The following is a 26832-nucleotide window of genomic DNA, read 5'->3' as shown; positions in this document are numbered from 1 at the left end:
TCACCCAGTAATTGTGGACAGTATTCCTTCCTTTTTCCCATCAATAACTCCCTACACATTTTATGTTCTAAATCCCTCCAGCAAGAGGTTTATTGTTACCCTTTTCTGCAGGTAACTGGCACAGCAGAGTGGTGGCCTACAGCTACTACTTCTGGACATTCAGAGGTTAATCACAGTGTGGGGGAGATATGCTGTCACCATTTGTTAAACTGTAGGAATTTGAATCTTATAGAAATATCACACCAGAAAATAACCACACATCTTCTAAAAAAAATTAAACCCTTTTTATTTGTATATTTATTTTTATATATAAAAGAAATACAAAAAAAAGAACACAAACAAAATGCTGATTATGGCAATTCAGTTTTGTCAGCCCCCTCTGCCTGGGCTGCTGCCTCAGATCCACCGGGAGTGAGCAAAGTCCTCCGGTTATAATGTCCTTTTATGATTCCAGAGTTATTGTTCTCATTAAGGATTTGCTTCTGTTTTTGCCTGTTAAGAGACTGTACAAGTCCTAATACAACAGCTGCTAATGAATACTGTCCAGTCAGTTTTCTTGGTTGTAAGATTAAAGGATTTGGTTGAACTCTTCCTAGAAGAAAATATGTTTTGATTTTTCCTTCCTGTTCACTGATACCTTTGACATAAATCTCTCCTCGGTAGTCGAAGGCAAATCCCCGGTCCTTCAGGATCAGATACGTTTCTTCAGGCACTTGTATTCTGTCACTAACACCTGTGCTGTCCATTCGACTTGCTAAATTAACCGTTTTGCCCCAGATATCATATTGGGGTTTCTTAGCGCCGATAACTCCTGCTACAACAGAGCCATGGCTAATCCCTATTAGAAAGAAATTAAAAGACATTGAGAAAAGATAGCCAGTTAGACAAGAATGGCTGAAAACCATATTTAAACCTAAGAACCAGATGAAGCCTTGTTCAGATGCAGTTATCTCTAAGCTCAAGGAAGACATGTGTACAGAAAGAAAGTAAGAAAAAAAAGCCAGAAAAGCTAGAAATCATGAAAACTGATATCCACAGAGTTATTTTACAGGACATCTGTCACAGTGGAACCTCAGTACTTACGTATCATCTGTCTTCTGCACAATATTGCCAAAGCTCCTGCAAATTGGAAAGATCTCTCTGGAAGGATCTTTCTGGGTCTACACTTGTTGAAGGCACCCTTGTTAGTGCTATGCAGTCAAGAAATTACATTCTTATATTCCATGAAGTCAAAATATTAATATGTTCTATGAAGTTATTGAAAGGCTGTATCTTGTAAGGTTGTTGCATAAATTCAAGACAAGCAATAATATAGAAGAGACTATTTCTACAGAAGTGATTGAAGAATACATTTATTGATAGTGAAAGTCACATCTTTGGGAAAAATTTCTTAGTTTTTTAGATTTTTTTTAGAATTTTTTTTGAAATAGTGATAGAAATGGTTTCCAAATGCTGTTGCATTCATGCTCTATGAAACCTTTGCTAGTGATCCACACTTACTAAGAGTGGATACGTGTTCCCTGAGAAATGTTGGGAACTGGTAGTTTTGTGTTCAAAACTATTAGGAAGTGCAAATCACAGTTATCCTGTGACCCTTCATGCTGTGACTCATGAATATACTTCAGCTTTTTTATGGCAAGGTTGTCCGTAAAGGACATATTTCTTCCAAGTGGTTTTTGGTTTTGGTCAGTGATCCAGTCAGCATGCGAAGACATCAGATTTGATCCTGCTATATGCTCTATATTCAGAACATCTTTTCATGTCCCATCCTACTAGCCATCCAGGATATCCCATCCAGGGTAACAGGTTCCCCATCACAGCAATTCAGAGCTGATGCCACTGGGACAGGTCAGATCAGAACTGGAATTCAATTTTTGTGCAAAACCAAAGTACTACACACAGGGCTTAGGGTAAGCTACTATTACCCCTTTAGTGAAGAAGAATCTAAGACAGGGAGATTAATTAGAGACTGTGAAAGCCAGTATCAAGCTTGGAGTTAGGCCCATTCAATGTTTGTGCTATACCTATGAGCTCTTGGCCAGATTTGTTAAAGACAGTAACTTGATTATGTTACCCATTCACAATTCACTAAAACTTAAAACTCCTGCAGTCCCCAAATTGGGGCCCATATTCTGCAAACAGAGTATTCCTTATTTCTAAATTTTCCTGGGATGAAGTGAATTTGAAAATAGAGGATGCAGTATTTGGAGTCTCTTAAATTGTACATGTCCTTGCAATGCTCCTGGGGTGCACTTACAGAGTCGGATCCTTGCAGACAAAACCAGATTTTAATTCTCATGTTTGAACTATGCTTACCAATACGGAGTTCAAAGTTGTTAAATGAATGCTTGTTGATCTCCTGTATGCTTTCATTCAGAGCTATGGAGAAGTCAGCCAGAGCACACAAATGCCCCCATTTGTCTTCACATTGCTGAGGAGTAAGTTATAAACCAATATGTTAGAAAATTTTGCATTTCTGAGTTCCCACCCATCCCCATCAAGTGCCAAGTATCTGAATCTGGAATTTGTACGAACAGCCTCAACACACTAGATCCAAGAGAGGCAGGATATTACTAATGGTAATCCTTCCCATTTATATTATAATGCTTGTATACTTAGAAACAGAGAGGCTTAGTGTGGAATACCAAAGACAGTAATTTCCTATCAATAATCTGACAGGCAATCATGGGAATTAATAAGGCATGTGAAATCTAAGGCTGAGAAAGAAAGTACAGAGAGGACTGAGACAGATTAGGTGGAAGAGACAAAGATTAATGAGAACGAGGGATAGCCCAGGTAAGCAAGAAGTAGAGCGACAGAAGTGAAAGATGTAATTCTCCTTTGCTGAAACTGTCACCCAGGAAAAGCAGCAATTCCAATGCTTTCAGGGGTGGAATAGTGACAGGAGCAACAAGGCAAGCCAGGCAACCTGGCACTGGTTAAGTGGGAGAGAGAATGTTATTTTGTAGTTTATTAATTGCCTCTTCTTACAGCAGTCAAGTCACTTCCCTTGGGCTCCCGTTCCTGCAGGGCAGTCAATATATAGATGGGGACCAGGAGTGGGTTTTGGTCTTCCCAGAACACCAACAGAGCAGATGGTGGGGCAGGGACTCTCAAGGGAGGACAGGGAACTCTCTAATTGTTTTTCTGAGTAGGCAGTGGAGTAAGGAACAGCCTTGGTTTTGGCCCGATACTGGTATGATGTCATCTCATCTATTCTGAAGCCAGGCAATTCTTTCATGAAACATATTTCCAGTCCAGAGGAATGAAGCATTGCAAAGCCCGCCCTGGGTCATGCAGGCCAGCCTTTTGCAATTTCATCATCTTCAGTGTTTAATCCTGAACATAAGCATCTCCATGGCATCACTCTGATCTGTTCACATTGTGCTCGGTCCTTGTCCTCAGCATCATACAGTTCACAGCCTGCCAACCTCCCTCAGCAGCCCTCACCTCTTAGATGCTGACAAGGTGATAGACATGTATGTAAGAAGATAAGTGTATTTAAAACATACATAAAAATTCCGTTAGGCTAGTTCAAGAAAAAGCATGAGTTAATCAGTCTTGGAAAGGCAGTAAAGATTTTCTCCCTTTGAATTTGTATTACTCACATCAAGAGTCAAAAGAAGTGGTTAGGAGCTGTGTAGCTATAACCAGCTACCTCCCTGATGTTCAGTCCTTCTTCACGCATTTCTGCACAGAAGTATTTTGAGTTGGAACAAACAAAAATCTCATGCATGTTTAGTTTTATGGATTTCTAGCTGTCAGCATCACTTGTTACTCTGTAGGTGGGAGATGCTCAGCTAGTTACACTCCACAGGTTTTATAATGTATTCTAAACAAACAATAGAAATTTTGTAGTTTATAAAGCTCACGCTGATCTGGCTTCTGCTTTTCTGGCAGTTGCAATCAACATGAGCAGATCTGATTTCTACTGTATGGTTGATCTGGGGACACACCCTTTTTTGTGGTGATCTTCCTTGGGGAGAGGCACCAGTTGCCAAGCAAGACGGATTTCAGCAACAGCCAACTTCTTGCTGGATGTATTTTAGAGCCTTGTCTTATTCCTTTGGAGACCCTGTTTCCAGGCATATTCTTGGGTGTAATTATGAATGGATTTCTCTCATCTGACTTATCTGAGGTTTATGGCTGTGACTGTGCATGTGTCCTCTGTGGCTGATGTTTCCCTCTGCTTGGTTTGCACCTCTGCAAGTGAGGGCAGAGTGCAGCTTCTGGCTTCGTGACCTTCTTCAGTTGAACTGATGGGTCTGCTTTCTTTTTGATGTATAGTTTATCTTGCTGTCTGTAGATATACAGCTACATCATGGCAAAAATGTATAAATGCAGCCTTACACTTGCATAAGTATGCTGTCAGTTAATAGATCCTCTCCACAGATCATTGGAGGCTGTCAGCCAGATTCCAGTCTGAGTTATAGTGGTAACTTTAGAGTATATCCGAAGATATAGACAGACCTGCTCTAAATTCACATCAGTGTGATTGAAAGGAGATTTTTTTCCTCTCCTATAAACCTATATTTAAGGAAAAAATCCATATGGTTCTTGTTCTGAGCACAAGATGACATTTTAATTCATCAAGAAGTACAACTGTAGTCTGCCAGAAGCCCCAAATGTCTATTTTCTTTTAGCAAACACAGCTCTATGAACATCATAAAGATAACACTAATATTCTCTAATATGAATGGTTAGACACACCAAGAGGTGTACTTCTTAAAGAAAACTATTCTCTTACCTGTTTTTCAGGTGATAATCCTGACACAGCCATGTATGTGCTGCCAATTGTTTTAATTTTTTCAATATCTTGAAATCTCTCTTCACCTAGTAACTAATACATACGTAAAAAACCACTGTTACTTCTGTAATTCTTAATGCAAAATGTTTCTACAGATATTACACTCATGGTATCTCCCGGTTGGCCATGGTACATAGTTCATTCTGCGTTCTGGGGAACACTAAGCAAAACACAAAACACTCTTTGCAATATTATCTACTTGGAGAGTGCATTCAAGCTAAATTCTGCTGTGCTCTGTAAAGCTGTTTGGTAAATCACATAAATGGATAGTAGAAGACATGCATATTCCAGCCTAATTTAAACGCAGTTGGGTCCTGAGTTTTGTGAACTATGATCATTGAAAATTAGTGGAGACAAACTCGCTGTGTATGTATATGTGAATATAAGATTTGATCACTTAGAAATGTTCTTACATCTCTTTTGGAGGAACTCAGTTTCCAAATTAAGTGCTGATACAGAAACAATTCAGGTGACAAGGCCAGTGTTAAAGGGAATTCAGTCCACTTAAAATAACCATTTTAACCATCTTGCACAGCCAATGGATGGAGGTAGATTCCTCCAAAGACTTTTATGAGAAATCAAGTTCTCCTGTATCCCACGATTCCCTTTATTTACTGTCAGACCTAACACTGGTATGTCCGTTGGGTCATTCAGTCTGCAGTTTTGTTATGTATTTCCCCCTTCTACAAAAAATACAGGGAACCAACGGGAACTGGTAAACACCTGTATCTATTTGGGATACCTATAGGTGTTAAGTAGGCATAAAGAACTTGTCAGATTGAGAATCTGCAAGAGGAAGAATAAATTTAGTCTAGTGACTGAAGCACTGAGTAGAGTGGGAGTGACAGTTTGGTCCCTACTCCAAGTCCATATTCACAGTTTAACTTAGGACTTCCATGAAATAGAAGCCAGAGCCTTACGTTCCTTGAGAGACCTAAGCAGAGTTCAGGCTGTGAATTCTATCGATGGCCATAGAGCTTTATGGGGGAAATGGGCACTTATCACCTCATCACAGGCTTTAAAAATGTATTGCTGATGTTAATATCAAAATAACCTGGGAAATTTCATGATAAGAAGTATGGTATCTAATAAATTCAGATATCAATATGGTTAGGAAGTCCTGGAAGCAAAAAAACCAACCAGCTCACAGAGAAAAAAAATTCAAACTTTCAGTTCTGAAGGCTCAATTTAGTTGGGAATTAAATGAAAAAAATTCTTGCTGTGGTCAGGCAAAAATTTAATGAAGCATTTCCCCCTTTTTTTTATACACTGTTGTGCGTTCTTTTTCCATCTTGTGGGTTTGAGTTTCCTGTCAATTAAAAACTAAAGGGATTATTTCATTCAAAGGGAGAAGCATACCAAAGGCATAACATGAAATATCCTCTGCCATTGAACTAACCACAGCGTACGTCAGCTGGAGCGCCGGCGTCTTGGAAGCTTTGCTGTTCATGTACAGATATTGCACCATCTGTCTCTAATGGGAGGCTGCACAGCCCTGCGTGCAGGGAATACAAAGCCATATGGTTAATGGCTCCCTTCCAAGTCAGGAAAGTCCAAAAACTTGACCTGCTTCTCATTTTTCTTCAAACTGCCAGAAAAGCCCATTATCTATGTTTCCCTCCTACAAGGGCAGCTCTTCCAACTGCTCTCTTAAAGAAAAAGATCATTTCTTGCAGCTCTTCTTTTGTGAGCAGTCTGAGAGCACCAGGTGTGTGGGAGAAAATGGTTTTAGTTAAAAACAGCCTATATTTTCATTGCCACATGGCTGTTGGAAGCAGCAGCAAACAGCACAGTAATTTAAAATGTATGATAAATACCTAAAATGACTCTTTAAGAAAGAAAGAACCTATTGGCTGTGAGGCAAATTAGAAGAAATAATCTCAAGCTATCTTTTTTTTTCTCATTCATTATTGCTTGCAAATCGCAATTTTTTTCCCTCTTTATCTTGTCTGCTAAATAGCTTCTTTCCTTCTTCAAATAACGGTTTATTTACCAATTACTTTCTTCACAGTATGACAGGATGATGGATTTTGATATTGGGGAAAGATATTCCAGCTCAGTCCTAAATCAGCTGCTATTTGTTACAACATTTTAAATAGGCTTGCTAATTTACCAAGATAGTCCAGGGAACATTTTCAAACACTAGAATGTGGTTGGTATCTGAAAAGCAGCTAGTGGCTTGATGCCTCAATTCATGTACAGCCAAGGTTATACAGAGGTCAGGCCCTGGGATCTACACATGCAATGAAACATGTACAAAGTACTACAAAAGAGAATGTTCCAGGACATGGCACACAAATGCAAAGTAATCAGTGAAGTCTGAAAGCAGGATCCTGCGTTCTGCCGAAATCTCTATTTGTGGCAACATAATATATTAAAATCTGTTATCATAAACACCATGTAAATCACTGCAGGATGAAGAAAATGGGGGGAAAAAGAGCTCATGAACTATAAAGCTCTTATTAAAGCACAAATCCCAACTGTAAAATCACTAGGATACATAAATGATAGATTAAAAAGGCTAGAAAGAATATTACATTAAAAAAAATCCTTTGAGAGTCATAATCTTCAGGAGAAATGTTCCAATATAATTTTTTTCTTGCAACATCTCTAAGAATGGGAGTTTAGTCCTGTATGTGTCTTAAGACTACAGTCATATTAAAATGGGTAATTATAAAAGTAGATTTGCAATGTTCATGTTTGTTTTTTCATGTATGAACTGTTCCTGTCAGCACCTCTGTGCTTGGGTATAAATTAGGAAACTATAACTGTATTCTATAATAACACTATATGTCAAATTAAAAAAAAAAAAAAAAAATCTCCTTTTGCCAGTCCAGAAATCAACACTTCCCATTCTGCCTCAGTTGACAGGTAGCCTGGGTAGTTTGGAAATCAACAGATTTGTGAGCCATCAGGGGAAAGAAAAACCAATCTGTGCTTTGAGAAGAGTCAATCTCCTACCCTCCAAGACCGACTTTTGGACCAGGTTCCTCCGACTCCCTAAGAAAGACCCAGTCACAACCTGACTCCTCTCTGGGCTCCTACCCCATGCAGCTGGTGGTGTCAGATTCTGTTCCACTGTTCACTATTTTTTGTTTGACTGGCTTTGTCTCTCTAACATAGATCCATTACCTGGAAAACAAAATAACAGATCTGGATTGTAAGCCTCTGCTTTGTAGTAACAAGGAAACTCCTCTAAAAAGAAGAAAGAAATAACCCAGGTCTCCTTCTTGCGCACCTATCACATTTTCCAAACCAGGTCAATTTGTATTTTTACCACTGCTTTCATTCAGAAGCACCTTCCTGGCCCTATGGACAGAGTATCGCTGCTACTATTATCTATCTAAGAGGAGGAGGGGACTCACAGTGTAGAAACTGGCTTGAGATTAGGAACTCAAATTCAGTTGTCTAAACACAGATGTCTAGTGTCATCTAGAGCATCCTTTCCTGAAAAACCTCCAATGGCTTGCTCCAGAGCAGCATGAGTTTTCTGACGGTGCAGTATGGGACCTGACGATCCCGTGTGGGTGTCTCAAATCAGCCAGGATATCTCAAATGGCACCAGACACCCATGTCTTACACTCCTGTGCTAAGGCTTCTGTATTTGGGTATCTCTACGGAGGTGTTCATGTGATTCTGCTCTCAAGCTGCACATCTGCATTTTGCTTCCAGGGCTGTACTGAGACAGCGGGCAATCTTGGCAAGAAACGTCACGGAAAACAAGGAATAGTGTCATCGTGTAGTCTCAGTCAATAGTTACATGGAAACATTGCTGGCCCTGAAGCATCGTACCTGAAATGACTTCTGGTTCCTTTTCCATGGGTAGGATTACTCGCTGCAGTTGTTCTGTCTGGCATATCGGCTTTCAGGTTGCTTAGACAGAATAAACTAATGGCATGACTATGCTGGGAGTAGGTTAGCAGTCAGCAGGGGATCACAAAATTTCATTTACTACCCGTACCAAGAACATACCTATTATTCAACTAAACATGTCTGGGACATAATACAATCCCTAATTAGGTCCTTTATTAATTACAGAGCAGGTGTTAGGGGCCTGAATGTAATACTGTGTTAGGGCTTTTGATGAAAAACTTCTCTTCGGTAATCACCACGGCAGAAATGGAATTTTGTTGTGAAGATTATATGAGCGTGCATGACAAAATATCTTAAATTAATTCATAGCAATAGGCTTTGCGTTAAGTTTGAACCATAATCATTTTAATCAGATCTGGAAAGAAAAACAAAACTATTAATCAAGAAGCATGTTGACAACTGTGCAAGATCTCAGAGGTAAGAAGCAGGTATTTATACCTATAGGGAAAGCCGTGCAGGAGCTTTGCATGTTACAGAGCTCTTCTCATGGGAGAGTAGTTCTGTTCTCTACCAAAATGCACAGGGATGCATCCCCTGTGAATTCTTTTATTTCCCACTAGTAATTTCAGTATCTGACCAATTATGTGGTTAAACTCTCAATTTCATTGTCTCTCAGTTTGGTAATCTTAACACCGGTCAGGTTTTTATGAGCTACCACTCTATGAACATTCCCCATGCAGATGCCTAAGATGAGGAAAGATGAAAACACAGTTAAGACCCTAATCTGGCATGGGATCAGGTATCTTAATTTAAAAAAAAATGCAGGAAAGTCACTTACTCCTTTGTGCCTTTGTTTTCAACCTATGCAATGAAAATAACAAAACCTCCAGAGGAGCAAATTGAAAATAAATTTTTCAAAACTTGTGAGAGGCCTTAGGTACTTGCTGCTCAGAATGGAATAATAAAAAAACACCAAACTTTTTATTTCCTAATCTCTTTTTTCAGTCGTGTGTCTTCCACTTTCATCTTTTCCTCTAGTACCTTCCTCTGAAGCCCTTGGAGATACTTGCTCTTCGAAGCAAAAAACCAAAACCAAAACAAAGACTTTAGGCTAGATCCTCAAAGAAAGAAAGGTTTTTAAAGTAGGACTGAGGCAGAATTAAAATACTTTAAACAAAAAGACACTGATTCTTAAATCTTCATTCAGTTGTATTCTAAACCCTGGGGGGGTCTGAACTCTGCCAATACTTTAGTTTTCTGGAAAAAAGTTTTCTGTATGCTCAATTTATGGCAGAATCCTGGTCCAGATGCAAAGTATGTTAAGTATGCCTTCTCGTCTTCTCTCAAAAACTCAATCTTTTGCACTCTGATAATGCTTTTTGAGTTGAGAGCCAAAGTGGTAAAAGATGATCTCTTTTTTCAAACCACAATCTTTCTCCTTTCTCTGTTTTAGACAATTGTTCCATGGTTACATAGCTCATGTGGGATGTGAGATCCAGATCCAGATCCATCTCCTTTTGAGGGTACAAATTCTGTTTTCTTGAACTGCATCTTAATTTTAAGCTGACAAGACACTCAACACTTGTTCCTTGGGATAAACAGGGTATTCTTGGGCAGGATTTTTTACTGTTTCTCAATGATTTCTTGCTATCCATGTGCCCTCTCCCCTGTTGTCTGGTTTAGTACTAATCTTGCCTTGCTCATTAGATTTCTGAAAAAGATGTCTTTTTCCCACTTCTTTTTTAAATAACTTCTCCAAAAACAGGATCACAGACCGACAATACCACCACCAGCTCCCCCTTTTCTATCAGGACCATTCCAGTCTAGCACACAGATCTAATTCCACTGTTAAGTAGAGATGTCTCAGATTCTACTACTACCACTCAGGGAGCTCAGGAGGGCTACACACTCCTGAAAACTGATTGCAGTGTATAGGTGAAAATTCCCCAGGCTAGGTAATTTTGGCCTTACCTTTGCACTGTTCCTAGTTTTAAATTTTTTTCAAGTCTCTTCATTGGTCTATCCTTTGTAGCTTTTCTAATTCCTCTTGGAATCATTGCAGGACATGATACTACCTGTCTAAGCTTCCTTACTAACTAGTTGTCAGAGTATGCAATACCAAGTATGCAACTTGCTCCTGGCTTCCTCTTCGCTTTTCAGGTTTTCCTTGCTTCCACCTGGCAATAGCTACACTGGGGATCTGACTTTTCTTCTCCTGTTTATGTTATCTCCTCCTCAGCTCCTTTCTGAAATTAACTGGACCTAAATAAATTCTTTTTCCTTTCTATGTAATTTCCTTTTTTTTTTTTTTTAATTTCCCTTCACCTCTGAATTTCTCAGTAAGCAGCTTTACTTCATTTACTTCGTTACACACAACATACCTGACCAGACAAGTCTCCTCAGATAGTATGTTACCACCTTCCATCCTCTACCTAATATTTGCTTCTGAGCTCTGTGCTTCACATCTAACTTGACACTGTTTCATCTCTAACATTCATTGAATCCATTCAACCAGTGTCTTTAACAAGACAACGTCTTAAACTTAAATTAAACATTAAAACAACTTCTTTATCTGTTTGGATTTGGACCGCTACTTTCCAGAACTGTTGCAAATATCTTCATTCTTCTTTCTTCTACAGAAATAAAGCATGTGCTACTTCTAGATACACTGCAGCAGATTGTGCTTTTATTTATGCATGGTTATAGTCAATTAACTGTTGATTTCAATCTCTATCTCACTAGGTCATTCAGACCACAGTTTGGCAAGACTAGGTGCAAAAAAAGCAAAATAGACAATCGCAGATGGAGTAAAAAAATCAGACACTTATTGGAAGCAGAGTAGTTACTAAATTTGATAGTTTAGGCTGACGTATTCAGTATTTGGGAACTCATCATTTAAGCACTATCAGATTTTCTCTAGTAGCTGGTATTACCTCATCAAAATCCGCAATGATTTCATTCAGCAAGCGCAGACATTCCACTCCTTGGTTATTCATCTCGGTCTGGGAATAGAAGTCAGCAAATCCAGGAATAGAAGCAAACATCACACCAACAGCATCATAGGACTGAGAGTATAATTCCTAAAAGAACAGTGAAGAAAAATGCGTTGAAGTGGTAGTATAGGAAAGAGAGCGTAACCGGCTACATTAAAATATTTTTTTTTCCATGCATCACACCGTAATATCTGAGGTTAACATTAGTATATGAAGTATTAGCCAAGTTCAGTGAAGAGGTTGACAGTTCTCATATATTTATCATGGCTTATATGCAAGGTTTGTCTTTTCTTTGAAAGCCTGCTCTTTCTGTTTCTGAGGTCAGGGAGCTACACCAGGAAGTATGAAATGGAATTTTTCATTTTGATTTATATGGGGAATCACTTGAAGAAAGGAAGGATTCATTTACAAGTATGAATACCAGAGAATCAAACACTGTTAGGCAAGTAAAAGGAACCTAATGTTTATTATTTATTATTAGTTAAGTCTGTCTCATAATTGTTCGCAGTTGACAATATATTTCTAAATTTGTTCATTAACGGATCAGATGGGACCGTTTAAAATGCCTAAGTGACCTCTTTGTAAAGTGTCCTCTCAGTTACCACATTTTCTGGTGGATAATTTATACTTCACACTACTGCAGCTGTTTACAAGTTTGTTTATTCAGAGGTTTTCAGAGTGCCCTTACTCTGTGGTAAATTGTAGTTCTCCTAAGGTGACTATGGAGCTGTTTGGTTGACTGGCTCTGGGAGAGGTTCCTGCTATTAGGGTTTGAAAGGACGGAGAAACAGAAATGAGGGTGATAATGGAGTTACTGGGGACAGAAAGCAGCTTATAAGGGATAGGACACAGGAGGCTATTAGGATAAAGTATGCCCCGGGATAAGCTTCCACTTATGTTATTCATATATTCACTTCGGTACTGAATGACAGATTTATTTATGGATGGATTCTCTTCATTGTATATGTGAAAACGCGATCAGTTCTTCTCTGAACCCAAACAAATTTTTAGGAACAAAACTTACTTCAACTTTAAAAATACCAAGGACAGACCCCCCTTCCCAACTCTTGGTAAGCGTTTCTAGTGGCTAATGTACCACAACCATATGCATTCTTTTTTGTTGAATTATTTTCTAGCTTCAATTTCTGTAATTTTACCCAATGGCAGATACTTTCATTTCTGTTCTGGGACTTCTCTTATGACATTCTTACCTGGAGTAGTTGATTCCTGTTAGTGTACTTCAGGAAATTTTAATGCTTTGCTCTCATGATAAAAGGACTTACTGCTGGACGCCACACATCTGATATGAATAACTCGGGTTCCTCTTCTCCTTTGATCCTGCCTCTCCCTAGAAAAGCACCCTGAATCCCTGCCCTGCATTTTGCTGTGCTGCCAATGCTGCTTCTTATCTAGACTCTTTAACAACGCATCCTACAGTAAAAGTGGGAAAATTCTGTTAGTTTCCAAGGACATTGCAAAACTTTGATTGATTGAGAAAAAACATGACTGATTCCCTTCCTGCCCTTACACTTTCTTTCACTGAAGAACATCTGCAGGGTCATGGAAGCCATGCTATAAGGACAGTCTTATTCCCCTTCATAGGTACAGAAAAAAGTAATGGACACATTAGTTTGTAGATGCTTATGGAAAACTAGACAATATGCACTAGGGGAAGCATATATACACTCAGGCGTACTCTTTCCTCAGATCATGAAGATAGAAAACAACTGGCTGAGCCTTAAGTTGCTCAGTTTTTCTATTTTTGGGAAGAAGCATCAAGACAGAAATAATACATCCATGAGAAAACACTTACAGTACGTATTTGGGAATTCATTTTTTGAGAGCAGAGAAATTAACTTAATGGACAGACATGGACTGTAGGATTGATTGTCCTGAAATGTAGTAGATGTTACAGCCGGCCGGCTCATGCATAAATCACCCCCAAGTATAGTCACTCTGGAAATTGCCTTACAGAAAACAGGGTTGGTGGAATTGAATTCAGTGGCAAATTATCGAAACATCAACAGTGATCCATGGCGCATTTGTTTACTTTTCAAGATTATTATGCATGTGAGTGTATGTGAATGAATGTGTGAGACACGACATGTATTCCCTGAAAATCCATAATGCAGATATGCCAGAACACACTGTTGTTGGTATCGGACTCTGCTCCATTTGCAATGAAGCATTTTAACCCGGTTGCTTTCACACAGGCATCTTCTCATGTTCAGAGCAGTGCTTTTATGGCAGTTTAATACCCATAGACTGTAAAATTCCTCAAGAGGCTGATTTCTAAAGTGCCTTTCTTTGTAGCTTCTCACTAGGTGATATTTGGAATGACATCTTCAGAACACAATGATTCCTCATTGTGCAGTCTAATTTGTCTCGCTACATCTATTTCCAAAACGTACAGTCAGAAAAGGGTAGCCTTGACTCCTTTTTGCTGCACAATGAATGGATATGTCTGTGCTGGCAACCTGAATCTTGCAACATTTGTCACCACTTCATTATAAAATATAATTCCAACATTACATGAGAAAATTCCAGTTTCATTATACAATAGCCTTTATTCACAGGTAATATTATAATATGCATCTACCTTATTTCAGATAAGGAGTAAGTGACTTACTACTGCTTCCAGAAACAAATGCTGGCCTTTCCTTTATCCCGTCAGCGACCTGTCTTCAAGCTCTCTTTTAGGAGTGTCCAGGGACCCCATTATCAAGGTTTTTTTTGTGTACTACACTATTTAGGAATACAGCCACAAACTATGTTTCTGAAATGGGTATTTTTTTTAAACTGCCTTAAAGAGGCAATTCAGGGGCAATATGAAATGGCAAAAATGTTCTCTTGGATCTGAAGATGCAAGAGTCTCTGGTCTGTTGCAGCCTGTTGTGCAGATTCCTTCCATAATAACTAGCAGGGCTGTGATAATACTTCTACAACACTGGGCTATTTTAAGGTTGCACAGGCATTCTGTTAAATTTGTTTATCTTTTTTGGGAATACTAGATTTTCATAGACTTGGAGGCTGGAAAGGACCTCTGAAGGTCACCTAATACAGTTTCCACTCAAAGCAGGGCCAATTAGGTCAAGTCTTTCATGGCCTTGTTCAGTTGAGGGTTGAATATCTCCAGGACTGGAGATTTCACAATCTTTCTGAGCTCTGATGCGATGGCCACTTTCCCAGGGATTTTTTCTTTTCTTGTATCTAACTCGGATTTTTCTTCCTGCAACTTGTGTTGTTGCCTCTTGTCCTTCCACTTGCATGCTGGAGAAGTTTATTCTTCCCTATAAACACCCATTAGGTAGTTGAAGACAACGAGGTCCTCTTTCAGCCTTTTCCTCTTAAGGTTGAATGAACCCAGCTCTCTCAGCCTCTCCTCATATGTCATGTGGCTCTTGGTGGCCTTGGTGGCCACCAATCATCTTGGTGGCCCTCCATTAGACTTGATCTGGGAGGTTCATGTGTCTCATACAGGTGAGCCTCAACCTGGAAATACCATTCCAGATGTTGTCCTAGAAGTGCAGAACCCTTTATTTTAAAACATGAAAGTTTTTTTAATGTGGATTATTTACCAAATATTGTAAGTATTTGTGTAATGAATCCTATCAAGACCTCAGCTGTAACAATTTCCTAACAGATCTGATTTTAATATGCTACTTAAACAAAAGTATCAGAAATAAAATTGATACATACTTCATTATCCCGATCCTTCTCCAGGAAGTGACGGGCGACATGACTGGGTAAAATATTCCGTAGCATATTTTCATTGTGCTCCCTTAACTCCTTCATTTCATTGATTTCTTCTTTTGCTTGGACACGCCACAGGAAATCCAACCTTGCTGTGTATTCAAGCTGTAGTTCCACAAAGGAAAAAAAGGCAAAAATAAAACTTGGTAAGAGTAGACATTGTATTGTCGTCCTGGCTGCTCCTGCCATGTAACCACCTTCAGTGCTGCTGAAGATCTTTGACTCAGGAAGAATTTGATTTCATTGCCAGAAGAAGAGATTATTTCTTTGCCTTGTGTATGGTGAGTTTCTCAGAGGAATCTTGGGCAAAATAATATCTGTCATATTACTGCTATGGTCAGTGGCTAGAAAATGTCACAAAAGTATTTTCCTTTTAAGCACTTCTTTATTAGATAACAGAGTCAGACAGGAGATAAGGTATTGGAAGGTATTTGTATTGGTATGAAATAAAGATGTTCCCCTTTTCATATGTGTTTTCAAATGAAATGGGTTTCATGAGAAAACAGCTTAAGGGTCATTCTAAACACTTTTCAGAGACAGGCGGTTTACTTCTCAAGGATTACCATCTTTCAGCAAAATTATATATAACGGCACAACACAGTACCAAAGATGACTTTCAAATCTGTGGCACCAAAATGGGGTATTTCTACTGCTGGAACATGCAGTTCTTTGCAATTTAAGTCACTTACACGATAGTGAAAGACATGCTATTTTATACTCCCTCGAATAACGTCCCTTGATGTACTGTGGATCCAGAGTCTGCAGTCACAATTTGGTATGTGCACTGTGGCAGTGCCTGATATCCCCAACTACAAACCAAAGTTAAATGTTTTCCAGGGCTGTATGCATACAGAATAAAAGGAGTTTTCCTGTACAGCACAGTGTATATATGCATATATATGTATTATGTATTTGTATATATATGCACACATATAAATCCATATTCATATATACATAAATGTCAGCTGTCTGCTAGCTGAAGTGGGGAACATGTCAAAATATCATGTTGTTTGCCTGAGAGGCACGTGTGTCAACACATGGACAAGAGCAACAGTGCCAGAACTTTTGAGTGCATTACACTGATGGAGAGTTTTAATCAGCTTTTAAGGCAGGTGATACTGCAGCTTGCACAACGGGTGGCTTATTAAGCTACAGCCTTATTGAAAATGGTGGAAATATATCAGTGTGCAGTAAGCTGAAAGAGAAAATACATTTGTGAGGCTTGAGATGCTCTAACCAGAGACAATAATCAAACACCCAGCAGAGAAGAGTATTATACCAGCAAATAAATGCATTTTACAATTGGGAGAGATATCAAATTTTTTGCAGAAAGGTGCTGGGATTAAGGAATTGGTTAGGATATAATTCATGTATCAAGCTGAAATGAAACCACTGCAAGCCTGCAGTGGGTGAGAGTGACTAAGAGGGGTTCAGGTATTGTTTAGTGACTCATCTTGTTCACGTTTTTCGCCACCAGCAGTGACTAACGGCAAATGGTTCAGAAGAAAATGCAAAGCACCTTGCCGGGGGCTTATACGTTGACTGTACTCCAAGGAGCTTTCCTTTCTGAAAGCTAAAAGTGACCCTGGCTTGATATAAACTTCCAAAACTTGTATGCAATTTAGCAGTGATTTACTTGCCCTCTGGGTGCTACTAGCCCTTTATATACAATTAATCTCTTCTCTAGTTCCAATATTTTGACCTTCCATCTTGTAACTATTAGTTCCCTAAATTAACTGCATGAAACAAACCTGTCAGGAAAAAGTATTTTTAAATTATTTTGTCAAGATTTTTCAGTTTCCTTCCCCCTTCCTTTTGTGCTAGAAGACAGAGCCCATACCATATCATAACTGACTTTCATCTCTACCAGCTGGCTGAGAAGTCTATGTATGACTATAATTTTGCAAGGACTTCTAAAGATATTTTACAGATTGGCTTGGAGCAGGAGCTGCTGGTGGATTCTGACTTCTTTGATACCACAACAATAAGAGATTTGCAAAAAACTGTGGTATGGTTTTTCACAGTTGATTTTTTATGCTTCTGTACAGGAAAATTTCACATCTCTAAACCTAGCTCAGAACAGCAGCAGCTAATCCTTATGTTTTAAATAACGTCATTCTGGTTATTTATAATCCCATTGTAACATGAAACATTTTTGTTGCATCACCAATGGACAACTGAGGTAACACTGTCAGAGGTAAAAGCATATGCCACATATGTGGTTTGAAAATAGAAAATTTTAAGAAGATGCTTTGCTAAGTTCTGATATTTGTTAAAATTAACAAAGTTAATTGAGTTGAGTTTTGGGGTTATTTTTTGATTGTATAAAGAAATATTCCTAGGCACAATGGTGCCAATTAAAATGACTGTCTGCAACATAAATCTTGAGATGTCCAGGTTTTTTCACCTTCATATGTAGCTCTACAATTCCAACAGTGAGTGAGTAAAACGGAGAAGACGTATTACACAGAAAGCCTAACACTTCCTATATCATTTAAATGCTGTACAACCCAATCTCTCTGCAGACAATTGCCCCATGCAAAGAAAGCACAAGGTAAGGATCAGCGTTTGAGGGGTGGAATATTCTTCTTTAGAGAATGAGAAGAGGATTTACATCCCAAAGGGACACTTTCAACCACTGAACACAGTCTAACTCCAGACAAAACAAGCAATATCTTCTCTTCACTACACTAAAATCTGAATATAGAAAGGATAATGGAGAGACTCGAAGCATAATAGCAGAATTAAGTATGTCTCTTCTCTTTTTCTCTATCAGTTGGAACAATCTCCTCTTCATATTTCCTTATTCCTCTCCTTTTTCCCAAACATGAAGAAAGTTCAGTGGGTCATGCTTGTTGCAGATAAATTGCTGTGTAGGGATGTCAGTCCTTCCTCCATTCCCACAAGGCTCTGCAGAGCTAAGCTACAGCCCTGACATCCAGAGGTCATTAGGTACATAGCTGCCTGTGTCTCCCTGTCAAAGGTCAAGTCTTCCTTTGTACCAAAGACCCCCGAAGCAGAGGAGCAAACCAGTCAGTCAGTCTTGCTGAACACTTGTCTGGTGTAGGCAAAGTCTACATTCAGATCTACAATCTGAAAGAAACCAGAGAGGATTTTACCCTCTGTTTTATAAGGTGTCTTTTTAGGTCTAATTGGGGTGCAAGGAGAGGGACCGAGTTTACTGTGGGCAGTTTTATTCTCTCTTTGCAATTGTTAAAACCTTCCCTTTTAAAGCCATGGCAGAATGATTCACTCAGGGTTCATAGGCTATTTATATTGCGTGTTTTCACTAGAGATGTATTTCTAGTGAAGATGAAATATGGTCTACTATATATATGGTAGATATGAATACTCTATATGGTATTGTATTTTCACAAGGTTTTAAGGGATAGTTTCTGTTCATACAAAGTGTTCTACTTAACTCATTAAAAAGATAAAGCAGTAAATGAACACATTTTACAAGAGAGTAAGCCTAGCTTAGAAATTTTCCACAACACTTCCGTCATGTGCTTTTTCTCAAGTTTAATTTGCAGAAACACTGCTGTGAAATATGTATCAGTTGTGTTAAAAAGGTGTGCTTCTAGATGAAATTGAATTTCTAACAGGGAATTAGTCTATTTAGCCTGACGTCACGTAACAGTAACACAACTACTTTTAATTATGGGTTTAGAACCAGAGGCCCTCAAGATTTACTGGCTGAAATACAGGTAAGATTTTAAGAAAGCTCTGGGTCTCATTAGACAGTCTCACACAATGTTGTCTTGAAGCTAACTTAAAATCCTGGGTGCAAAAATAGGGATTAACTTTAAATCACAATGGATAAAGAACAGTTGTTAGTTGTTCAGAAATTAAAGTTGCATAAGCTTGATCTTACAAAAACCATCTTTTTTGTAAATCCACTTAAAACAAGGAAAAGTTTTAAGCTATTCTACTTTGGATACTTTTGCAGTTTGTGAGGAGCAAAGGTGTGCTGGAGGACAACTTTATTGGATTTACCGTGCTCTCAATCAATTCAGACTATTGAAGTGATTTTTTTTTAGTGTGGTCTGAAGAAAATGTTTATATATATCTTTAATTTGTATTTATACAGAGACCTTTAGGTTAATTCTGTAGTAGGAAATTAAACAATACAAGGAATTGTTCCTGAGCACTGTCAATGGATATTGTTAAATTGATTAAGTGGCCCTATGAGTCGTTTGAGAGAACATGCAGGAGTTAGCACATCTCAGGGACCATTTCCAAGCCGTAGTTTGAGTGCAGCTGCTTTGTTCTATGGAAAAAAGAAGATAAATAGGATGGAGAAAGACTGTGCTGTGTTAACAGGCCTCTGGGGTGGAAAATACTCTTAAACACCCCAGATCAGGCTTATGTAGAAGACAAACATTTACACTCAGAATTGTGATTCTGAAGAGCCATTGCCTGGATTCTGCCTAATCCTTGCTCAATTTAAACTTCTTTAGCTTTTTCTTTCTTGGTACTTACTCTCATTTTAGATGATTCCCAACACTTAGATTCGTACCTTTGTGTATGTTAAGAATAATTGGGAATATTATAAGGCTTATCACAAATTTGGGATGTTCAGTTCTTATTTGTTGCATTATGTCTCGGTAAAGATATGTCGAAGTACATTGTTTTCCGTCAAACTTAACTACGGGTACAAAGCACATTTCGTCCCTTGCTTCCCCTGCTCATTCATTCTTCATTTCCTCAAAAAGAAGATAAAAAGGAAGAAAATTGCTAGAATATTTAGGTCTTGATTTCTTTTTGCTCTCCTATGGAAGGAATGGAGCCTCTAGGTACCTGCACAACTTACAAAGTTATTGTAATATTGTAATAAAGTGTATAATATTGTGTTATTCATCACAGCAACATTCCTCTCATTGCCTCATTGAAATTAAGATTGAGAAATGCTGGTATTAGTTAGCCTAATGCTCTTGAAGGGAAAATCTTTAAGCAAGTTGAACATGCAGGACAAAGTCTAAAGGCTATTGTGGTTGCTGCTTCCTTTAATGCAGTGGTCTTATTTGTATTTATGTGAACAGAAACTGCCTGAAGACAGCATATTTGACATGCAGCAGCCTAGAGGTTGCCAACCAGAAGCGCTGTGGAGAAAACACCCTGCTTTAGGTGGCTTTTACTCAATGCATTTTTTGTTTTAAATCTGAATTTGTCATACTTCAATCTCCCTGTGCACTATGTATGGATTCCATTCCTCATCAAGGTTATCAGTCCTACAGCTCTGAGACCCCTAAATGCTGGTTATGATCTAGATCCACATGAAAGAATTCTTGCAAGTTATCCATGACTTGAAGAAGTTAGTGTTGGTGCTTAATTGCAAATTTTCCTCAAGTCTGGTGTTTTTTCTCTATGAACATACTAAGCTATTTCACAGGAGTTTTATTATTTACTATTTGCTATTCCCTTTATTATTCCTGGTTTTAAGCCTATTCAATTGCACTGAAGCAGTCAGATGCCACTGGAATTGTAGAGGTACCCAAGATAAAAGAAGTACCGTTTGTTCCTTCAATTTCTATTAGAAAATGCAATATAACTTGCGTATTGCTGAATATCATATTGCACATGTTATTTAAGAATGCTAGGCAATGTCAGATGTGGGCTTTCTTTAATCAGATTCTGCATATGGTTTATTAAATTGTTAAAGGTCATATGCTCAAGTGGATAAAAAGGCAGTTGGTATTTTGAAAGTAATTATTGTCAAATCCCGCAATTGCAAGTGATATAGGGAACGGTTAAAGCAAATGTTTGCATTACCTGCTGGCCATGATAAAATACGGCTAAAAGAAACATTGCCATCAGTAGTAAAGATGCCTCCTTTGTACCCAGGAAGTCTGTGCTGGAAAAAAATCCAAAGTAAAATACAGTTATTGATTTGTCAGTGTTGTAATTGTTCAGAAGTTTCATTTTATAATGCACCCTGGTACTTCTTGTTGTTCTTTAAAAAATCCACCGTATTTGAAACTTTAACTTAGCAATAATTAGTTCAAGAGGACAGGAGTGTAATTAGAGTGCTCACTGTTTGGAGTCAAATGTATTAAATAGCTAAATTGTAGTCCACAGTAGATACAGAGAAGGTGATGATCTTTCTCTTTCAAATGTGATATGCAAGCTGTGTGTCAGTCATTCTCTTTTCCTGGGAGCTTGGTAAACAACCATGAACATCACAGCCCCTGCAGAAACAGGAGGTAGGATCTGGGTGGGGAAAGGTTGAGGCTGGAGCTGGCAAAGAGAAACTTTCAGACTGTGAAAGTAAAAGCCCAGTGAATGGGTTTAGCAATAACAGATAAACCCCAAAGCAGGTGCCGAAAGTTCAACATGCCTGTATTGTGAGAAAGGTTCAGAGAAGATGACAGGTAAGTTAAGGAAGGAGGTGTGGAAAGGGGAATCAAAAGAATGGCAAACAGAAATTAGGAGTGGTTTTAACAAGCCACAAAGAGGAGCACAGAGAAAAAATCTCTGCCTATGACAGGGGAAGTAAAGGAAACTCTTGCAGACAGTAGGGAAGCAAATAAGATGAGCCAAGAAGGTACTGGCCGTATGAAATCGCTGAGATGTTGTCTGTGGAGGTGAAGAAAGTGTGACAAAATAAGGTGAAAGGGTCCAGAGTAGTTAAAGGGGGTTTCAAATCTGAGGAGAAATTACAGTTATGTGGAAACAGGACAAAACTGAAGAAAATTAGTATCTCTGTAATGGCAGGGTTTTTTAAAAAGAAGAGGTTGGGAAACTGATAGGGCCAATCTCATAGTAAAACAAAAGGGAGAAAGAACGAAATTTGGAGGTGAGTCAAACTGTCATTTGAGGAGGATCTTCATCTGGCATGCACTTACAAGCACAAGTAACTGCACTACTAAATTGTAAGTCAAGTATTAAAGACTGAAGAAGGGTTTTTCTGAATAAGCTAAATCCCTGCTGATCTAGATTCAGTTATTGCAACACTTGGTGCACCTCTGACTGCAAATTACTGTGGCTCTTCTGTCTTCCTCTTCAACTCCTCTTACTGGGAAGGAAGACTGGGAGGAGGAGTCTGTCCTTCAATTGCCCTCCTACAAAATAGGATCATCCCTGTATTCTTTGTCTCTTTCACAACTACACGTTATAGTTTGAAATGTAGACAGTAAAAACAGTGCCCCTAAAAAATCAATTGTTCACTCCCGTTTTCTTAAATTGAGGTGAGAGTTTCAATCAGTATCGCTGGAATTTTCAAGAATAGAAGCAACCAATGCATATGCATTGTAATGCATATTTTTAGAAACCTGGATAGACTATGGGAGACATAAGAAAGAAACCCTGCTCACTATTTAAATGTCCTCATGAAATGAGAATTTTAGTAAAAAGGCCTGAGAAAGGATCACATTATAAATCTTTTTGGATTAGTCATTACCTCTTGCAACCATCGCTCCATACTTAACTATGGTGCTATCCAATACGAGTATACTCTGGCAAGACTTGACTCATTACCTTATTAAAATGCTGTTCCTAAAGGGGGCTGTGAACACTTACTCTCCGTTGTGGTTAAAGTTGTCATACTGCAGAAAAAGGGAAGCATAAATGGTCTCAGTCAGCAGAGAATAGATCGCAATCATGATGAGAAGTACTGCCAGCTTCAAGACAGAGTTGAGACGAAGAAAAACTGCACAAGTCACCATTGCCAGCACACCAGTGAAGACAAAATACTGAACAGAAAACAGCAGTGGTTACTTTCAGTCATCAGTGACCACATATTCACTCCATAAATATCTACATAAATGATCAAGTGATAAGAAGTATAAAAAATACTGTGCTTGATTTCAGTGATCAGCTCAGTCTTCTTAGGGTACAGCACTTATTTGAAAATAAATACTTTGGTAAAATAGAATGCGAAATTACAAATTCTCTATTTTGCATGGCACGTCCATGTTAACAGAAATCTTCCTGTGAGCCTTTATGGCATTCACTGTATTAGAAGGGAAAGGGCGTTCTGTATAGTGAAAAGAGGACAGGAAGAGATGTTGCATGGAGTAGTTTGCTAATGAAAAGTCAACTGAGAGAAAATAATTTATACTCATTTGGATTTTGAACTTCCACAAGACCCACATTAATCAAGGTGTGAGAATCATTAATCCTTTTCCCATCAACTTGAAGACAGGATAAAGCCAAAGTTTTGGTGTTGTTTGTTTTTTTTTTTTTTTAAGTTGCAGGTCTAGCTTATTTACATTACTCTCTTAAAATGTGATGCCTGGAAGTTTTTTTTCTCAGTGATTAGACATCTGTCAAATGCAATCCATGCAGCTGACACTGGATATAGAGTGACAATCATGTCCATGAGCCATTCAGATTTAAAATAGCAACCCACAGCCCAAATGTAGTTTAAATTAACTCCTATATACAGCTTTAGGAGAGAGAGCATTCATTTTTCTGAGTACATTTTTTCTTTAGTACAGTTCATCTGTAGGAAAGTCTGCACCCCTGCAATTTGCGGCATACTGCTGGCAATATCGTGACATCGCCATGTGACTTTCTAAGCAACATACTTCTTTTATCTGCACATGACCAACCATTGATTTTATTGCCTGCTTGCTCATCAGAGAGAGGATTTTTTTTCTCCAAATGCAAATTGAAAATAACTACAGCAGAGTGACTGCTGGTTTTGCTGTGTAAGAAGTATTAGTGTCCATTAGCTTCATACGAATTAAGTAAGTAGTGTGTTTTATTGCAGTAGGTTAATTGAATCATTGCTGGATGTGCTTCCAGCATAAAGGCTCTGTATGAAGTTCAAAGGTTGAAACTTGATTGTAATGCCCCATTAGACCATAAGATTAATTCCTTCTGTAACCCGCCTCTGCTTTTTCTATCAGCATATGGATAGACACAAAGGTTCAGCTTCACAGTGTTGTTGAGCCAGCTGACTCCACCACCAGAACACAGGTCATTGATTCCAGGTAGTGGTTGCCATGTAACCTTTGTGGATCCATGCCTCGGGTTCAAAAGTTCCCTCAGAAATACCTCAGGATAGGAACAGATGTCTGTAAAAGATGCAGATGAGTTAAACGTCTGGTTCTTCAGGGCTACTGGTTTGTCAAAATCACACCATAGCTGTGAAGAAAGAAAAAAAAAATAAGTAAGGGCTATATTGAGCACTGGTGACTAAGTGTTTGTGCGGCTGCGTTCAGGGATGGAACCGGCTGACCTGCTCTCCATGCCAGCTCCCTAACTGGCACTAAGGACTAAATGGACAATAACAAGACATATCGTGGAGATGAAATGGAAAGGGCGTAGCTATTCACACCATAGACATTCAGCATCTGAATAGTCTTCCTATACTCTCTTGTTGCCAAAGGTGAAAGATGAGCTTCTCCAGGAGTTTCAGATGACTGATTTAGACTCTTAAGAATTACCCGCTCAAAATATTTATACTTTGCTATAGACTATAGAGAAAAGTATTAAATTGGGAGCATAAAATCAGGCTGCATGTGTGCACTTGTCTGCAAGCAGTTTTTTTCTGCTACGTTGCTATGGACAGAGTTATCCAAAATGTGGGACAAAATCCCATGGTGTCATGCAGAACTGGCTTGTGCCAAAACATAATGTGGTCCCAGAGCTGCAATTTGTAATGCCTAGAATTGAAGGGAATGAAAATCCATTCATGATACAATGGTTTTGAGAATGTAATACTGTCTTTGGCTGTTATGACCTGCGTTTATTTTAATGGTATTTCAAAGCAAGTGTATTAAATATAAACAAAACAGCAGTGTTGAGCTGAAATACATCATGGTCTTAGAACGGAGGAAAAAAATCATTAATGGTTTCGTATTTTGACAGTTAAAGCAGATGGAGTCTCCCGTTGCATATACTAATCCAATCTGGATGTTTATACTAGGTCATTTCATCAGCCCAGTATGTACAAGTTAGTTCCCCTGTCTTTCTTTCCAACAGACTTAGTTTGTTAAATGAGGCCCAATTTCTTATAATTGAATTCCAATGAATTTTGAACTTGGAACTCTCTTGTTTGTTCTTTCAGCAATTCAGTCATCTCTGCAATGCAGCAACATTATCTAGGTTGTCTGTGCAGTTCTCCGTGACAACAGATATTTAATGGTACCTTCTGAAAGTTTATGAGGTGTACAGCACCTCTCTGCAGGGCAGAGTGCCATGGAAACCACGCTGGATGTCTTTTTAAAAGACCCTAAGGATCAGAAACTTTATTCTAATTTTATAACAATAAGAATGCACTTGATGTAAAGAACCGCAAGACGCATTGGCCCTCCTGGTGAAACCAAAGCCTTATGTCCTTTGTTAGAAAGCATCTGAGTCTTCGTCCACTCCAAGTGTGTGCATTTAAACTCAGTGGATGCATATAGCTGCAAGGCTGAGCTGCATTACCTGTTCTTAAATGCGTGCAGGTCTCCCCTGAGAAAACTGTTATTAATGGCAGAATTTTGATATATGAAATAATGAAGTTATATGAATGCTGTGATTTCCTGTAGAGGTCAGACTCAGTGGCTCAAGTCATTGCCTTTCTAAATATATGACGATAAATATAACTGTTTAAGGCTTTATAGAAACCCAGTGGTATGACAGTAAAAAGAATTAGATTTCTTTTGCATGCTTTTGGATTAGCCATCCCACAAGACTGCAGTGGACACAATCTTAAAAAATAATCCACAAGTCAGGAGAAAATCTCGTTATCATCATATCCATGGTAAATTGGGTATCGATAGCCCGTTAGAGATCATCTAGTTTCAAGAGCAAGATTAATTCTTCCAAAATCTTTCCTGACAGATAGTTGTCACACATAATTTAAAAACCTCTAAATTCTACAACACTCCTTTGTGAGCTATACTATAATGTACCGCTGTCCTTATCTTCAGGAAGTTTTCAACCCTATTGAACTTCCTGTCATTTACTGTATTTGTATTTTCTCTGTAAGGATAGCAATCAGTGGCTACATTCTTCTTTCTCCGACTAACTCTCCTATCAGTGACTGCATGGTATCACTAAATAACCCAGACAGCTGCTGTGTCCTCCCATATTGGCAACCTGAATTCAGTCATGGAAGAATGACAGCAATGTAATAAAATCTCATCTCTGTTAGCAAAAGATGAGGCAAATCCTTGAAGTATCAGGCTTCAGCATACTTACTCCAATGATATAATAATCATAATTATTATTAATTATTACAGGATAATTATTGTTGCTGTTGTATTGTTATAGTTGCTATTGTTATTACTGTCACTAAATACTTTCCTGGTCCCTTCTATAAGGAAATAAATATTTACAAATAATAAAGTTCAGATGAAAAAACACTCTTGCATTCATAGCCAAAAGGTGCCCTACAAAAGGAGAGAGTGATGAAAATATTACTTTTAATCTACCAGTGAGATGTTTGCCGCCTTCTTGGTTCAGGCTTCAACACTTGCCAAGTTGTCTGACATGGTAATCTGCCTAATTCATGCAAAACTTTCTCATATT

General features: G+C 38.5%; 1 protein-coding gene across 1 annotated transcript in view; it reads right to left on the bottom strand.

Annotated features, from left to right (window-relative positions):
- Positions 1–265: 265 nt before the first annotated feature.
- Positions 266–26832, bottom strand: part of ADCY8 (adenylate cyclase 8 (brain)) — a 62664-nt gene continuing 36097 nt past the window's right edge. The window contains exons 7-14 of the mRNA XM_010284921.1: positions 24367–24456; positions 22885–23057; positions 21139–21220; positions 15313–15471; positions 11554–11700; positions 4748–4840; positions 2317–2431; positions 266–838 (exon numbers count right to left, since the gene is read on the bottom strand). Coding sequence (XP_010283223.1) covers positions 351–838; positions 2317–2431; positions 4748–4840; positions 11554–11700; positions 15313–15471; positions 21139–21220; positions 22885–23057; positions 24367–24456 — 1347 coding nt within the window. The 3' untranslated portion in view covers positions 266–350. The remainder of the gene's footprint in view (positions 839–2316; positions 2432–4747; positions 4841–11553; positions 11701–15312; positions 15472–21138; positions 21221–22884; positions 23058–24366; positions 24457–26832) is intronic.

Source organism: Phaethon lepturus, unplaced genomic scaffold, assembly GCF_000687285.1.
Source record: "Phaethon lepturus isolate BGI_N335 unplaced genomic scaffold, ASM68728v1 scaffold9494, whole genome shotgun sequence".
NCBI classification, from domain to species: Eukaryota; Metazoa; Chordata; class Aves; order Phaethontiformes; family Phaethontidae; genus Phaethon; species Phaethon lepturus.
The sequence above is the reverse complement of the archived record's forward strand: the minus strand, read 5'-3'. Positions and strand labels throughout refer to the sequence as shown.